General features: G+C 41.1%; 1 protein-coding gene across 3 annotated transcripts in view; it reads right to left on the bottom strand.

Annotated features, from left to right (window-relative positions):
• Window positions 1-1,759: 1,759 nt before the first annotated feature.
• LOC133479530 (inactive phospholipase C-like protein 2) overlaps window positions 1,760-16,486 on the bottom strand; it is a 36,090-nt gene continuing 21,363 nt past the window's right edge. For all 3 annotated transcript variants that reach the window (XM_061776650.1, XM_061776648.1, XM_061776651.1), the window contains 3 exons: window positions 14,225-14,300; window positions 5,711-5,820; window positions 1,760-3,757 (listed from right to left, as the gene is read on the bottom strand). In XM_061776650.1, the coding sequence (XP_061632634.1) occupies window positions 3,542-3,757; window positions 5,711-5,820; window positions 14,225-14,300 (402 nt within the window). In that variant the 3' untranslated portion in view covers window positions 1,760-3,541. The remainder of the gene's footprint in view (window positions 3,758-5,710; window positions 5,821-14,224; window positions 14,301-16,486) is intronic.

Below are 16,486 nucleotides of genomic sequence, written 5' to 3'. Positions count from 1 at the left end.
GGCTAGAGCGTCTGCCTCACAGTTCTGAGGTCCTGGGTTCAATCCCCGGCCCCGCCTGTGTGGAGTTTGCATGTTCTCCCCGTGCCTGCGTGGGTTTTCTCCGGGCACACCCAAAGACATGCGTGGTAGGTTAATTGAAGACTCTAAATTGCCCGTAGGTGTGAATGTGAGTGCGAAAGGTTGTTTGTTTGTATGTGCCCTGCGATTGGCTGGCGACGAGTTCAGGGTGTACCCCGCCTCCTGCCTGATGATAGCTGGGATAGGCTCCAGCACGCCCGCGAGCGACCCTAGTGAGGAGAAGCTCTTCGGAAAATGGATGAACGGATGGAGAATTTCTGTTGGTCGGACACTTCAAGGACAATGGTAGCTGTTTTTACTTAGCATTGTCATCCTTGGGATGACGGCAGCTCTCGAGCCGCCGCCAGGCTTCTGAAGTGCTGCACAAGAGCGCTCGCTTTATGCGCTCCCAGTCCCACATGGCCGAGGATGTTTCGAGACATGTTGAGCGTAGAGAAAAGCCACAAATTCTGCGGCAGGGTGACTCGGGAGTGACACTTGCTCACTTGACGGACAACAGCAGGCACGACGGACCGCCTCGAGGTCGGGACGCTCTCTTCCGCCAACGTGTTGCTGACAGAGGTGTCAGAAGCACTCATTGTACAGATACTTTTATTTAAAAAAAAAAAAAAGAAAAGACTGGTAAAAGTAGAAGTACTGATTCATTGCGTGAATCGTACTTCAGTAAAAAAGTACAGATTCTAGAATGTCCATTAAATTTAACACTGAGGAGTCACATGACACTGGAGGGGGAAATTTGGACATTTTCACTTAGGGGTGTGCTCACTTTTGTTGCCAGCACTTTGGATATTAAAGGCTCTGTTTTGTTATTTGGAGGGGACAGAAAATGTACAGTTATACAAACTGTACACTGAAGCAAAGTGTCATTTCTTCAGCGGTTTCCTACAAAACATTAAAATATGCACAAAAATGTGAGATACTCTAAGTACAAAAGTTTTACTGTCAATTACACACAGTGTTGAAACATTTTTAAAAGCTGCCTATTTTAAATTATTTAATTACTGAAGCACATGTTCATGACTTGCAAGAGCTTCACATGGGCCATAAAACTAAATGGAGATATTTTACTGCTCACGCATAATCAAAACGCTCTTAAGAAGCATCACTGTAGAGCGTGTTGATGAAAAGGAGCAATAAATGCCAAGCACTGATGAAAGAAACAAAGCGGAGCAGGTTATATTGTTTCAAATTTACACTTTCATCACAAACATACCGTTTACACAGTGAAAATGACATTCAAATGCCCTCAATGGTTGTTTTTTTTTCCATTTTTATTCCACTAAAATCTTTATCCTAAGGCAGAAAATATTATTAGGAAATGAGGAAAATTAGAATATATGTACAGTATAAAATAGTCTCAAAATCATTTTTTTTTTAATTTTTTTTTTTTACCATTGTAATTTGTAAGGCTAATCGAAAAAAATCGCCCTCGCAGCAAATCGGGACAACAAAGTTTGAGCATTTCTGTAGATTTTCTGCAAATCAAGCTAACTAAAATGTTATTTCTGACTATGATTACTTTTCACGTCAATCAGGCTGAAGTCATTTTGAATGTTCAACTTACCCGTTACTGTTAACTCGTCAAAGTTTGCCATTCAAACAGTCTAGGGGGTGTGGCTGGCATGCAGCAATTTTCTCATTGTCCGAAGGGGCTGATCGAATAATTCTGATGGAATGTAGACATTGTTGACAACTGTTTTTATTTTTTTTGTCAGAGATGGGTTATTAATTTAAATAACCTAATGCAGGTATGAAAACATGTCCACTGGTGGTTCTGCTCATGCACTTGCGGTTTTGTTAGAAGTCCTTCCTGTCACACATAGTCATATACATGTGTGTGTGTGTGTGTGTGTGTGTATGTATATATATATATATATTTTTTTTTTAATTTTTTTTTTTTTTGTACAAAATGTTTTGGGTTTTTTTCAACCCAAGTGTTCAGTAATAAAAAGGAAATGGAAAAAAATGTAACAGGTATCTCCATATATACACATCAGGTTTGTTTGGCACGCAACAAGCTCGGGAAAGTAAACGTCTTTTACATTCACTATTGTGCTTTAAGGAACATCTCGGAATACCCAAAAGGCTCGTGTGTGTGTGTGTGTGTGTGTGTGTGTCTCCAGTCCAAAGAGAAAGTACTTCACCAGGCACCGATGCAAAAAAATCCACAAACTTAGCGAGTCTTTTGTGGGCGAAACGGGGGGAGTTTAGGCAGTGGAATGGTCTACGATCATTGGGTACAGTGCTACCTTGAAGTTCCAAAGACCCCATAAGTCGTACAATTTATGAGGTACTCCAGAATTGTCAAGTCATTTTTTTGGTCCAACAATAAAAAGAAGTTTCGGCATTTGAACAGTCATCGAACATTAAGTTATGTGAGGGCTAAATCTCAGAAGGGTTTCCACAAGACTTGAGATAAAATGACACCAGACTTCCACTAAATCACATGAGACTCCAGCAAAAACCCTGCAAGATTTCTGCTAAAGTACTGTGAGGCAAATCATACAAGGTTTCTGTTAAAAGCACGAGACCTCCACCTAACCCCGAGAGACTTGAGCAAAAAGTCGGCAAAATCTCCGCCTAAGTATCGAGAGGCTAATCGTGGGAGACTTCTGCTCAAATCCTGTAAGACTTGCTAAATCACGGGAGGCTTCTGTTAAAATTCTGCGAGGCTTTCGCTAACTCACGTGAGACTTGAGCAAAATCCCTGTTAGATTATCGTTTACATACTGTGAGGCAAATCACACGAGACTTCTACTAAATCACGTGAAACCGATGCTCAAATGTTGGAAGACTTCAACAAAATACTGCAACGCTTCTGTTAAATTATGCGAGACTTCCACTAAATTGTGTGACTTGAGCAAAATGACATTTATGCTAATGTACTTTGAGGCAAATCACGTGAGACTTTTGCTAAACTTTTGTGAGGTTTCCGCTAAACTTTCACAAAATCATGTGAGATTTGAGTAAAAGTGTTACAGGTAAATCCTGTAAAGCTTTTTCTATAATTCTAAGAGACTTCCCGAAATTCCATGAAACTTCAGCCTTTTAAGATGAAATAATTAATTTCGACATTTCTTTTTTTTTTTTTTTCTTTCCCTTTTCAGGATATTCACCCCACAAAAGCAGTCACGAGTGTTGCTTGATGTTTAGCGCTGTTACACTTTTGTTTTAGCCGGTTGCCTCCCCATTTGTCGCCATTGCTGTAAACTTTTTTTGTGAAAGAATAACTCTGATTTGGATCGTTTTGCATTCTTGTGCTAGCCTCAGAGTTTGATTTGGATTTTTTTAAATTAGGCTAGTGGTCAAACTTCAAGGTACCACTGTACATACCCGATGTTCTCCAGGTGAGGACTACCAGCTTTCATACAGGATTTAAGTGTTTTTTACTCAGTAGAAATACCTGAAAACCACTAAGCGACATCTGGTAGGACAAAGTCTTTGGGGGAATGTGAGAAGGTCATCAGTTGTCGTCGTCGTCGTCGTTGTCGTCTGTGAGCTCCGCCTCGGCTGTGGCCTTCTCGGGAATGGCCTCCAGGCTCCGTCGGCTACTTCTGGAGTCGGACGAGCCGCCTGTCGGTCTGCCTTTGCTGAGGTCGCACGTCAACGCAGCGTAATGGATCTGCTTCAGGTTCTCCTGCACTTCACTGCGGGCGTGCTTCAGGAGGTCGGCCTGGCCCTGAGGGGATACCATCAAAGGAAGGTGAGCAGCCCCTTGTTGCGCGTTTACAAGGCTGCCATGGTAAAGCTGGGCGATTGATGGATTTTAGTGATTCATTCGAATTTCATAGGTTTTTGGTATTATTACCGTATTGCTAAAAAAAAAAAACATGTCATTAATTCATGTACAGATACTGTAGATGCAGTTAAAACAATTATTTTCAATGTATGGTACCTGTTTCACAAGTGGATTGAAGAATCACTGTCTAAATACAGTTTAGTTGTATTCAACTTTTAAGTTCAATACATTTGCGTTTCATCTTCAAGGTCCCCCCAAAGTCGCCCAAAAAATGTCTTGTAAATTTGACACGTCACCGGAAAGTTAACAAGCCGGACAATGAATGAATTAATTCAAAAAAATTAATAAAAAAATTGTCACCAAAAAAAATCAAATCAAATAAATCGCAAACTATGTGTAATCAGCATACGTGGGTAGTAGTAACACGCTACATTTACTCGAGTAACATGGCTACCGTAGGTTACACCATATGCAGCCAAAGCAGTGCAAGGCACAGTGGTCCCCCTGGCTGATGGTTGTTTTGTTTTTCAGCGGCTACTCTAACCGCTGGCAAGCCGGCCAGAGGCCGCAGGTGAGCAGATTCCGTCCTGTTCACCGCACGAGGGGGTACACAGTAGAGACACTGCCGTTCAAATGACACAAAGCACATTACAGTTCACAGAAAATGTTTTTTTGAGAGTTGTGGACATAAATCGATGGCTAAGTGCACACTATACTTGTAGAACTGGGCCAAGTTATTATGAATAAGGAAGTGGAAATTCTGCCGACTGGCCACTGCATGAAAGGAGGGCGCTTGGTGTTTATATCGTGGGGGAGGCCAGAAAGTATACGTCCCGGCATGCTTTCGTCATGGGGCTGCCCCATCTTTAGCCCCGCCCAAAAAAGCTGGCCAGTCGAGGTGAAAAAGAATTTTAAGCTAGCGCTCAACAATTGTTCGAAGTCTTTGCACATATTTTCAGCACTTCCCTTCAAACATATTTTTTGTATTTAGAAACAAAACACAAAAATGACTTTGGGGGGACTAAGACCTTGTTTTTAAACATTTCTCTACAATTGCGGTTGTTTTGAGATTTTTTTTATGTTATGTGCTCTATAAATAGTGTTGAGTTGAGGACAATTTTGGGGTGGTTCTATTTTATTTTTGGTGGTTAAAAAAATGGGGGCGATGTATTCTTTTTGCCAATGGGACTATTTGGGGAGTTTTTTAATTATTTGGGGGGAAAATATATTTTGGTAGGAAAAAAATTATTTTTGCAGCTTTCGCGGTTCAAAGTGCGTCTCCGCAGACGTCCATTTACACTAACGACATAGCTGCGAAAAGAGGAGCTAGTATGGGCTGACAACTAAAGGTTCGAGTTTGTCAGGATGATTTTTGGGGGGTGGGAAAATTGGCGGGGAGGGGAGGGGATACATTTTTTGGGCGAGAAAAATCTATTTGTTGTTTTGTTTTTTTTTGTGGGGAAAAAAATATTTGGGGGAAACATCTATTTTGGGGGAATATTTTGTAGAGGAGGAAACATTTTAAGCAAAAAAAATCATTTTCTGGGAAATAAATTTTGGAGTGCAAAAAGCAATTGGGGGGGGGGGTAGCTGGGGGGAAATATTTTTGTGGCATCCCATCTTCTGTGGAATTTCATGCAAGTTAATGCTTTGAAAAAAACAGTTTCAATGCTTGTCAAAGAAAAATGCCCAAAGAGAAAAACAAGAGCAACACCTCATTCTCATTTCCGTTTTCTATAAAGGGAAAATAAAATGAACATTTTATTGATAAAATGAACATTTTATTTTAAGGGCATATAGCCAAGTCCAACTGTCAGGTATGTTCTCTACATTGTCCCCGTTAAGAAATGTTTTTTACAATTAAAAAAAAATCTTCTGAAATGAAGGTGTCACCTTGAGAATGGTAATGTTCCATGTAAAGCTCTCCACCACCTTGTGAAGCTTGCGGCCCTTGAGACCTTCCTTCACCGCCAGGTCATGAAGGTTCTGGTGGAACTGCATTGCTGGCAGGGAAAGACGACAATTAATCAACATGAGACTCATGAAACTCACTTGCTGCAGTCCAAATCCAGAACTATCAAAATCAATTTTCAAGTACAGTGGTGCCTAGACATAAATATGAGTGACATGACTTAGAAGTTTCTCGGGAGAAGAGATTTTTTGCATTGGCTCAAAAAAGAGGCTTCAAGCTGCTTATTGCCACTCCCAGTTGAAGTTCTCTGAAAAAGTAATGCAAAATAAACAAAACAAAGACAATTTACATATGTATTTAAAAAAAAAACAACAACAACCCACATAGCTTTCTTTGCCTTAAGTCCGCTCAGTTTGATGTTAACAAACAATGCAAAACACGATCTGTGTTGCGCTGATCGAGCAGTTACTTGAGCATAAATGATGGAGCAACGCATATAGACCGACAATAAAACAATACTCAAAGGCGTATATTCTTTATCATCTGTGAAAAACAAATAATATTACTGTGGGTTACTGAGAAGTTGAGACCCGAGTCTCCATGTACTGTATTGTATATCCGTATGTGTGTATTATACTGTCCACAGGTGGCCAAGGTGCATACACACAGAAGGAGCAGCACAATATCCATTGAATTGAAGCAAAAAATAATAATTGTTCAGTTCTTTACACTAATTACGTAATTATGTGATAACTTTTTTTATATAAAAAGGACAATATTATCAAGTGTTATTTGTCTGATTAAAAATCCCATCACAAAAAAAAAAAAAAATTTCTGGAAGGCTGGAACAGCCATTTCCATTCATTTCAATACGTAAAGATGATTTGAAGTTGCAAGTGTGGTCACAGAACAAATTAAACTCGCATCTCAAGGCACCACTGTACTACTTCGAAGAAACTGAAGTCCCTGAGGTTGAATAACTGGGAAATCTGAAAAAATATTCTGGAAAAGTCACAACAAAAGGATTAACACTGTGTTTTGCTTTTCTTTGCCTTGTTTTGGGAAACACGTGCGCCAAGAGCAGCAGCAGCTTTGATAAGGGCGTCACCATACACGTCATATTTATACGTCTTATTTACTGTTTTAACTTTTACTACAGAATGTTTTAAAATCAAGTGATTAGCATTTGTTTAGCCATGATTTTGGAGGTCGAGCTGAAGATCCAATAAGCCAAGTCTTCATTAAGTATCCGATTTGATTTTCATGCCCTTTCAATCACTTTCCTGAAATATTTAAACCAATGGTTTGTCCAAGTAACGTCTGCTCCCATGAACCCGCGCGAATAGAGCGTTCGCTGCATTGTATACTGTGTTGTTTATTGGTATCCAATTCGATTTTCAAGCACTTTAAATCTATTCAGTCAAAAGGCAATATTTCAACCTATTGGTTTTCCAAGAATTGCCGGCATCCACGGGAACCTTTGGAGACGTGACCTAGTGCTAAAATGCACTCTGAACAAATGAACATTGAAGGGGAGACGTCCTCTTGCTCTGAGTGTGTGTGTGTGTGTTAATGGCTTCGACTGTTATTGCTTTTTTTTTTTTTTATAGCCTCCAGTTGGAATGCGAGATGGGCGGGTGGGTTAAGAGGCAGTAAAGTCAAAGGAACAAACGCAACGTTGATGCACACAGTCAGACAGGCAGCGAGGTGATGAAGACGATGTATGCAGCGGCGTGCGCGCGCGTGTGTGTGCGCATGACGCATTATCCTCCAAGGTTCCGGCTCCTGGCGGGTCCTGTTGGAGCTGTTGCCATAGAAACATGAGGAGAGAAGTGGGGGAAAACCGGCGCAAACATTGACGAGGGGTTATTTTAAACGTCTCTCCAGTCTGCCAATGTGCACGTTTATTCCTCCCGAGTGACTGACATGACCCGTTTAATGACGTCACCATACCGCCAGTGCCTCTTTACCATACATTTACATTTCCTGTCCAATTACCTCTTTCTGCACTTTATGGGTACAAGGTGTGCACGCGCACACACACGTGCGAGGGGTTGCCTAGCAACACTGGACAGAGTCTGGCAGGCACGCAGCAGGAAGAGGGAAGATCCTTCTCCGTGGTGTGATTGTGCAAGGACAGCAAATAGCCAGTTGAACGCAAACGTACTCTGCCAGCTGACCCCCATTCGCTCAACTTCCTCCCGGCAGCATGGTGGGATGTTACACATCGGTCACGCGTAGCACCGGCACACAATTAGGGTTTCGAGCGACTCCCGTCTTTGTTGCCGCTCCAAATTGCATTCACTAGGGGGTTACAGGCTGTTTGAATTCAGCCCCAAAGCCAGTTTGACTTGGCAACGTGAAACTTGGTAGGCATGTCTATTATGAGTAGACGCACAAAGAAGTTTCAAGACGCCATGCCCGTAAAGACACAGGAAGGCAGGAGGTTTGGTTTGGGGTCATTTTGGCGATTTTCACGGGGTGGGGGGGGGGGGGGGGGGTGGGGGGGGAATGAGCTGTAGCTCCCCTATTTTAATGGACGATACGCCACCACACAGGATCACGGTACAGGGATAATGGTTCCCAGTCGGGGACCTGGTAACCATAGTAATAGTGCGGGTGGTGGGTATTCTCATTTCTCTTGGCTTGACTCCTGGGGCCTGTGCCCTCCCCCCACCCTTTGGTTGTCAGGTGGGAGAGATGGGACCCAGTTTCACTTGGAAACATGAAATCTGGTATGTATGTCAATCATGAGTAGACCCAAAAAAAAAAGTCTCAAGAAGCCATGCCCGAAAAGACAGGAAGTCTGCTATTTTGATTTGAAGCAACCTTTTCTAAAGGGTCATTTTGGCTATTTCCAGGGGTCCTTGGATTTGTTTGAAAATGAAGCCCACAAAGACAGTTTGACTTGGCAACAGGAAATTTGGAAGGCATGTCCATTATAAACGGCGCCACAAATCAAGTCATAAGATGCCATGCCCGAATATGCTCAGGAAGTCTGGCATTTTGGTTTGACGTAGCATTTTAATGTCATTTCCAGTGATCCTTCACATATCAAAGCCATACTGGTCTGGAAAGGACATCCTCTTCACCACTGCGTTGAGCTCATCCCCTGTGGCCAGAGATTTAAAGTCTCCTTGTACAGGACAAACGGGGCCAGAGACCCCTCTGTCCCGAGAGCAACAATGCCACAATAGCTCAAATATAACCGGCACATCGGCCTGTCTCTCGTTTTTATCTGTCAACTGTCTCGGTCTCATCTGTATGATATACTTTTTCGTAGGGTTTTAAAATGTATGTACTGTTTCTAAAGTGTGTTTTTAATTCAGATCCAGAAACCAGTTTGACTTAGCAACATGCAACTGGATCAGCATGTCTATTCCTGAGTAAACCAACAAAAAAAATCTCAAGAAGTCATGTACGATAAGTCTGCCATTTTGGTTTGAAGTGACCATTTTAAGGACATTTCCAGGGATCCTTCAAAGGCAAACTTGTCAGATGGGTCGCAGCCTCTGGAATATATACTTTGCTTCTTTTCTTTTGTTAATCCAGGCCCCATGACAGTTTGACGAAGCAACATGAAATCCGATGAAGGACGTCTGTCACGAGTAGACCCAAAAAATGTCTCTAGAAGCCACGCCCCCAAATCAACAGGTCATCTGAAAGTTTGCTTTGAAGCAACCATTTCAAAGGTCATTTCAAGGGACCCTTCAAAGATTAAAAGCTGGGAAGCATCTCCAGGAATTTTATTTTTTTTAATTCAGCCCCCAAAATCAATTTGATTAGGACCATAACATTTGGAAGGCATGTCTATCATGAGTAGACCCACAAAAAGTCTCAAGAAGCCATCCCTGATAAGACAGGAAGACTGCCATTTTGGTTTGAAGCAACCATTTTAACATAACTTCTAATGATCCTTACAAAATGAACTTTGTCAGCTGGTTAGCAACCTCCGGAAGACAGTTTGACTGGGCATCGTGAAATTTGATGGGAATGCCTATCATGAGTACACTCACACAAAAGTCTCAAGAAGAGATGCCTTAAAAAAATAAAAAATAATACAAAAAAAGACAGGAAGTTGTTATTATTATTTTTTTTTTTTTAAGTTTTGGTTGTTGTGGCCAAAGATTGTTGACTAGCCATAAAACAACAAACTCTAATAAGTCAACTCCAGATGTCAGATATTGACCAAATGTCAGTCATTTCATGATGAGGGGAAAAAAGTTGGTGTCTCTTTTGAGTTAGAATTTCTGAGCTGCTGATGGAGCATACAGACAATCATCACACATACAAAAAAGTAACTTCCAACGATAATAACGATAATAACCAGGAATTTGCTAACGAGTTGACCAATGTCCTGAATAACAATGAAAAGGACACGTCATCACTTTTACCCTTGTTGCTTTTATGAGCAGGAAATGTGATGGGACCGCTCGCGTTTCCTAGTTTTCCAAAGGCTTCAGTATTCTTTAATGCCTACAATAATCTGAATTCTATATTTTTCCATGATTCTGCATATGCAAATGTGATGTAAATTGATCGATTGTGACGTGCCAGTAACTCCGATCGGCATGGCTGAAATATTTTCTGTTGCTTCTGTTTCTGTCGCTAATTTCATGAATGTTATCAATGACAAATGCGCCTTTGCTGTGTTATCATTATTCCTTACAATATATTTGAATAATTCATGCAGTGTGTTCGTTCATTCTTGGCTCTTAAATGATTTTTTGTAAATGTATGTTAGGGCGACATTCTTTAATTTAACTTCGGAATTGATTAAAAATGATGAACGTGATTATAATAGGTTGTCGTTTTTCCCGTGTTGAGCAAGCCTTCTGATACCAACTTTTTGAAAACAGGATAAGGAGTGAGCGAGTTCTGAAAGTTTTGGAGCCATCTCTTGTCTTTATAGCTCCGCGCATTGGCTGAGATGTGTCAGACGGATGTCCATTCATAGGGGAATAGTGGCGTGGGGCTTATGCAGATTGCATTCACTAATTTCTACAAATTAGTGAATGAGGTCCAATGTCCTTGCCTGGGGGAGGTAGAAATGTATCCCAGTTGTGTGCTACCCGAGCTTTATTTGAAATATCATCCGTTTGATTGCGACATTAGGAGGTTTTGATATTGAGCTGTGCAGGTAGACGAGTTTCTGAATAATTAATTAGACAACACACACGCACAAAGTGTCCAGAGAGACTAGCGGGTTGTGTAGCTTCCACCGTTCTGTGGTTTTGGCTCACACCAAAAGAGAAGCACATTGAGTTAGGAGATGATTAGAAGTGACTGTGATTTTCAGGATATAGCCATGTTAGCTTTGTGATTCGAGAACACCCCACAGGCCCCATTGTGTTCCACCCATTTGTGTTGTGCCTGAGGCGGAGGTGTGCGCAATAGTCACATTTTAAACTGTGTTGCGTGTTTTTGTTTGCACATTCAGGACAAAAGTCCTTGTTTTAATTCCTCATTATAAAACACTTTTTCGTCATGTTTTTGATATTGTAGGGTGAAAGCTGCAGCTGGCCACTCACTAGTCTGGACTGAATAGGTGGCAACAATGGGGAAATTGTTTAGTATTTGCCAGTATTTGGAGTCAGCAAAATATTGGAAAAGAAAAACTATGAAGTAGTTCCTTTTGGTGAACTTAGTTCAAACTTTTGAATTATGAACTTAACTAGTTCATTTTTGGAACGATGATCTGAACTTTGAATGAGTTCACGTAGTAAATGAACTTTCTCAACACTGAACTAATTAGTACAGCACGATTAGATATACCGTAAAGTCAATGCGAATGAGCGCAAATTCGTGTTGGGTAACCCAAAAGATGCATTTAACACAATACGAGTCGGGTGCATAAGCAAAAATTCTTTTTTTTCGCTGATTCGTTCCAGTTGGAAAATTCCAACTTCAGCCACAAATTTATGCGATGCTGTTTTTTTTTTTTCCCTATTAATGGCACATCTTGCCTACTAGTACGCAATCAAACCTTACAAGTAAACTACTGTGCTACACTAAAAACACTACTACGCCCAACTTGTAGGCATGTGTCACGCACTGGTAGCCTACTGCACCCTACTAGTCTAGCACCAATATTCCCACTAGTAGTTTTGCCTCGCTATTAACAAGTTGTCCTACTCGTATTTGAATTTGATATCACTATTAGTACTACTAGCATGCAGATGTCAACAAGTGCACAGTTTTGCCTCACTTGGATTACTAGTATACCAAAGTTTCACTACAACTAAGAGCGTACTAGTACATGAACCTTAAGATGGATGTATCTAGTACTAGTACGCTATTTGTCCTCACTAGTAAGATCATTTAATTGCACCAGTAGAACAGCCAGGGCACACTAGTAAAATGACTTGTGTCTTACTAGTCAACGTTTTCCACTACTTCCTTGCTTTCCACTACTGCATGACGTTTGTGCACACGACTAGGACAACTACGTTACTAGTGAGGCAAAACTATTGGTGGGCATTTTGGTGCTATTAGGAGGCTACTAGTGTGAGACAGATGCCTACTAGCTGTACTACTATTAGTGAAGTGCTACATGTTAATTAGTACAATTTGATAATATCACTAGAAGTACAAGTTGTATGCAGTTGTTAAGTGTATTGTTTTGCCTCACTACTAACATGTAGTTGTCTTACTAGTATGCATGAATGTATATATTTACCCATATCTAGGTAAGGCAATAGCGATGTCAGGCTAGTGGAATAAAAGTGACTAGTTAGAGACACTCGTTCTATTAGTGTACTGAATTGTCTTACTAGTAAGGACACAATATACTAGTACATAGATCTTAAGATGGCTATCAAATACAGTAAATCGAATATTATTTCAAGGGCGGTGTGTCGGGTGATGACGTGATGGATTATTCCCAATCGAAACAGGCGGTGCTGCCGGAACCTCCTGTTGATGTAAAAGGGGAACTGGCTCTGCCTTGCCCCACTTTCTACACAACACAATGGATATACACACTGTATAGGTGGAGTGTTCTGTTCTAACCTAATTCGACATAACTTCACGGAGACGTGTTTTTTTTTCTGAATGGTTTTGTTTGTATTCACACTTCAGAGAGGACTACTGTTTGCTCATAAACGCCTCGACCGCCAAAGAAGCACTTTGTCAACAGGGGTTCACACATTGTGTGTGTGTGTGTGTGTGTGTGTAACAATAACAGTTGCATCACATCCTGGAGCGCTCGACAAGATTTTAAGCAGCAGCGGAAGAGGAGATCCAAATAACAGCTTGTTTAGCTTGAAATATCCTCGATTATTTTTGGAAGATGATCATTGCGGGCCCACGGAAACATGAGCCACAAACACCGGGCTGGGTTAAAATACCGCTGACTGTCGTTGCTTTGGGTAAATAAACTGCCTGTCGACAGGCTGTGGAAATTTCCGTCTGTGCAGATGATTGGCAAATTTAAGTCGTCAAGTAAATTTGACGGCATACTACTATTACTTTGTGTTCAAAATCTCAAATAAAATCAACACCGGGCGATGAATTCTGTTGCACTTGAGAGGAAATTACAAAAGTAATCTTTAAAAGATGAAATAAACCTAAATTAATTGGTTTAAATCCAGTTGTGGGGTTTCGAATTAGGGTTTCAAGCCAAAGTTATAGTTTCAAATTTGGGTTAGGATTTCATGTCACGGTTAGGGTTTCAAATTAGGTTTTGAAGCCAATGTGAGGCTTTCAAGACAAGTACACCAGTTCAGGGTGGACCCCGCCTCTCGCCCAAAGGTAGCTGGGATAGGCTCCAGCACGCCTGCGACCTTCGTGAGGAGAAGCGGAACGGAGGATGAATGAATGAATTTCAACAAGGGTCACAATTGCAAATTGTGGTTTGAAGCCTGTGGGGTTAGGGTTTCAACAAGAGTTGAAATTTGGGTTTGCGGTCTTGGTTAGTGTTTCAAATTAGTGTTACGTTTTCACATGAGGGGTAGAGTTTGAAATTAGGGGTTTGAAACCTTAGTTGGGGTTTTCAGTCACTGTTTTGGGTTTCAAATTGGGCTTTCAAGCCAGCAATGGCTTACAAACTAGGGTTAGGCTTTCAGATCAGGATTTCAAGTCTTGAGTTATGGTTTCAGGCCTCTTCACATTCATGGCCATTTGGATGCATCATAACTATTGTCCAGTGTATGGATTATCACATGATTGTTGGCAAACTATTGCCATTACACACTATGATGTGTGAATTACTGTACCATTCACAAGTCAGTACAGTGGTTGCATTTGTGACAGTAGAAGCAACAAAAGGATTTTCCCTGCTGAGCACACATTGCGGCCAACTCCCTGCAGCACATTATCATCGCACAGTCCTTAACGACAGAGAATCTTTTAAACAGCATAGCATCTTCTTGCCATACCAAAGTGAAAAAAAATCAATCAATAAATACATTTTAAAAATGAAAATAAAAGACACAGGCCGGTGTAGAAAACGCTAATTGTGGTGATGCAAATGCACCGTTATAGGTTTTGCGTACCGGCTTTTTGGGTTTGTAGGATCCGCTCGTAGACTCCGTCAGAGTTCTCCAAGAGAGTCTTGCTGGTCTGGATCACCTGACACAAAACACGTTCACATTAGCACTAAGGAGCTACCATGGTTGCACTGTGGTTTTCCAGGGGCTTCCACACATGGGAGGTCTCTCTGAAAAAGACAGCAGCCGTTATTACAGGAGGCCTGCGCGGGCGAGGTCGCATTCGCTAAAGCCCGAAATTAGAGGCAAAGTTGAAAGGAGGACTTTTCTATTAAAAGTCACGCGTCTGAAGGGCTCAAATGTAGACGCGACTGGCTTTGAAAAGAGAAAATGTGGCTCTTGTGAGGTAATTTTAGCAAGTCAAACATCAGGGTGAGTCATTGCAGAATGCTAAGTTTAGCTCTGATGCTGTTAAAGGGAGAGAGCAGACTGTGGGGACCTGCAGACAGTTGCTCATTAAATTGGAGCGCTTCAAGTCTTTGGGAAACCAAAATCTACCACATTCCACAGACTACATCAGAAGTGAATATTAACACAAAGTAAAGCTAGTCTAATGTCCAAATTAGATCTGATCAGCCTGATCGGTATCGGTCGATAATTAGCATTTTATGCTGATCGGCTTTAATGTCATAATTCGCCGGTCATTGATCGGCTCCGCAAAAGACATTTACTCCGCGTCGCCATCGTGCACAGTATATTTGAATCCAAAAGCTAGTTTATTTGTAGCCTTGCTGCGCGTCTTTTGACGTAGTATTGGGAATATCTGACGGCCAATAAAGTTATTTAAAAAAAAAAATAAATAAATAAATTGTCGGAGGGGTGTGACAGACAACACATCAGAGACAGGCAACACGTAATGCCGGATAAGACTACAAGACAAATTTGCTGTCAGACAACTGCAATAAAATCTTGTATTCCGATACCACCGCATCCCGTTTTTTACGATTATTGGGCTTTATCTTGTCAACTCAAATGCGACCGGATACCCTCGTTACCGTGGCGACGACAACAAGAGTGGCGCGCGCTGACTTTGTATTGTAAGGACAAAATGGGGAAAAACGTGTGTAGGTGGTCAACGGTGCTCAGGACAGGAGAGGACGTTCGTTTAAGGCTTGCTTGAGGTATGTTTGCGTACTTTTAATACGATACGGCTCGCAAGCAGGCAATAAAATGTTATGTAGCCTAGCAAGCTAGTGGTACCACGAACGGTTGGACGTAAACATGCCGCCGTTCTGTCCAATCATGCTCTAAAAGTTTCGGTGTGGGTGAAGTCATTTAATTAAACAAAGTAATTCAATTACAGTAAGTTAGTACCCATTAGTTCTGTCATGTAATGTTGGTTTGACCTGACTGATTAGAATACACGATCTGACTAGAGCAGTGATTTCCAACCTTTATAGAGCCAAGGAACATATTTTACAATTGAAAAATCTCACGGCACACCAACAAACAAAAATGTCACAAAAAGTGGATACATTAATTACTGTATGTACTTCCTGCCATCTAATAGAAGACCATTTCTCATTTGTTCTGTCTGTCACTATGCCTCACTGGCATAAATTGATGAACAAAGATACAACCCCAATTCCAATGAAGTTGGAACGTTGTGTTAAACATGAATAAAACAGAATACAATGATTTGCAAATCATGTTCAACCTATATTTAATTGAATACACGGCAAAGAAAAGATATTTAATGTTAAAACTGATAAATCTTATTGTTTTTAGCAAATAATCATTTAGAATTTTATGGCTGCAGCGTGTTCCAAAAAAGCTGGGACAGGTGGCAAAAAAGACTGAGAAAGTTGAGGAATGCTCATCAAACACCTGTTTGGAAGAAACATATGCCGCCATCCAAGCAACGTCTTTTTATGGACGCCCCTGCTTATTTCAGCAAGACAATGCCAAACCACATTTTGCACGTGTTACAACAGCATGGCTTGGTAGTAAAAGAGTGTAGGTACTAGACTGGCCTGCCTGAAGTCCAGACCGGTCTCCCATTGAAAATGTGTGGTGCATTATGAAGCGTAAAACACCGGACTGTTGAACAGCAGAAGCTGAAGAATTCCACCTCCAAAGCTTCAACAATTAGTGCCCTCAGTTCCCAAACGTTTATTGAATGTTGTTAAAAGAAAAGGTGATGTAACACAGTGGTAAACACGACCCTGTGCCATCTTTTTTGGAATGTGTTGCAGCCATAAAATTCTAAGTTAATGATTATTTGCTAAAAACAATCAAGTTGATCAGTTTGAACATTAAATATCTTGT

This window comes from Phyllopteryx taeniolatus, chromosome 6 (assembly GCF_024500385.1).
Source record: "Phyllopteryx taeniolatus isolate TA_2022b chromosome 6, UOR_Ptae_1.2, whole genome shotgun sequence".
In the NCBI taxonomy this organism is placed as follows: domain Eukaryota; kingdom Metazoa; phylum Chordata; class Actinopteri; order Syngnathiformes; family Syngnathidae; genus Phyllopteryx; species Phyllopteryx taeniolatus.
This window is presented reverse-complemented; position numbering and strand designations above follow the sequence as displayed.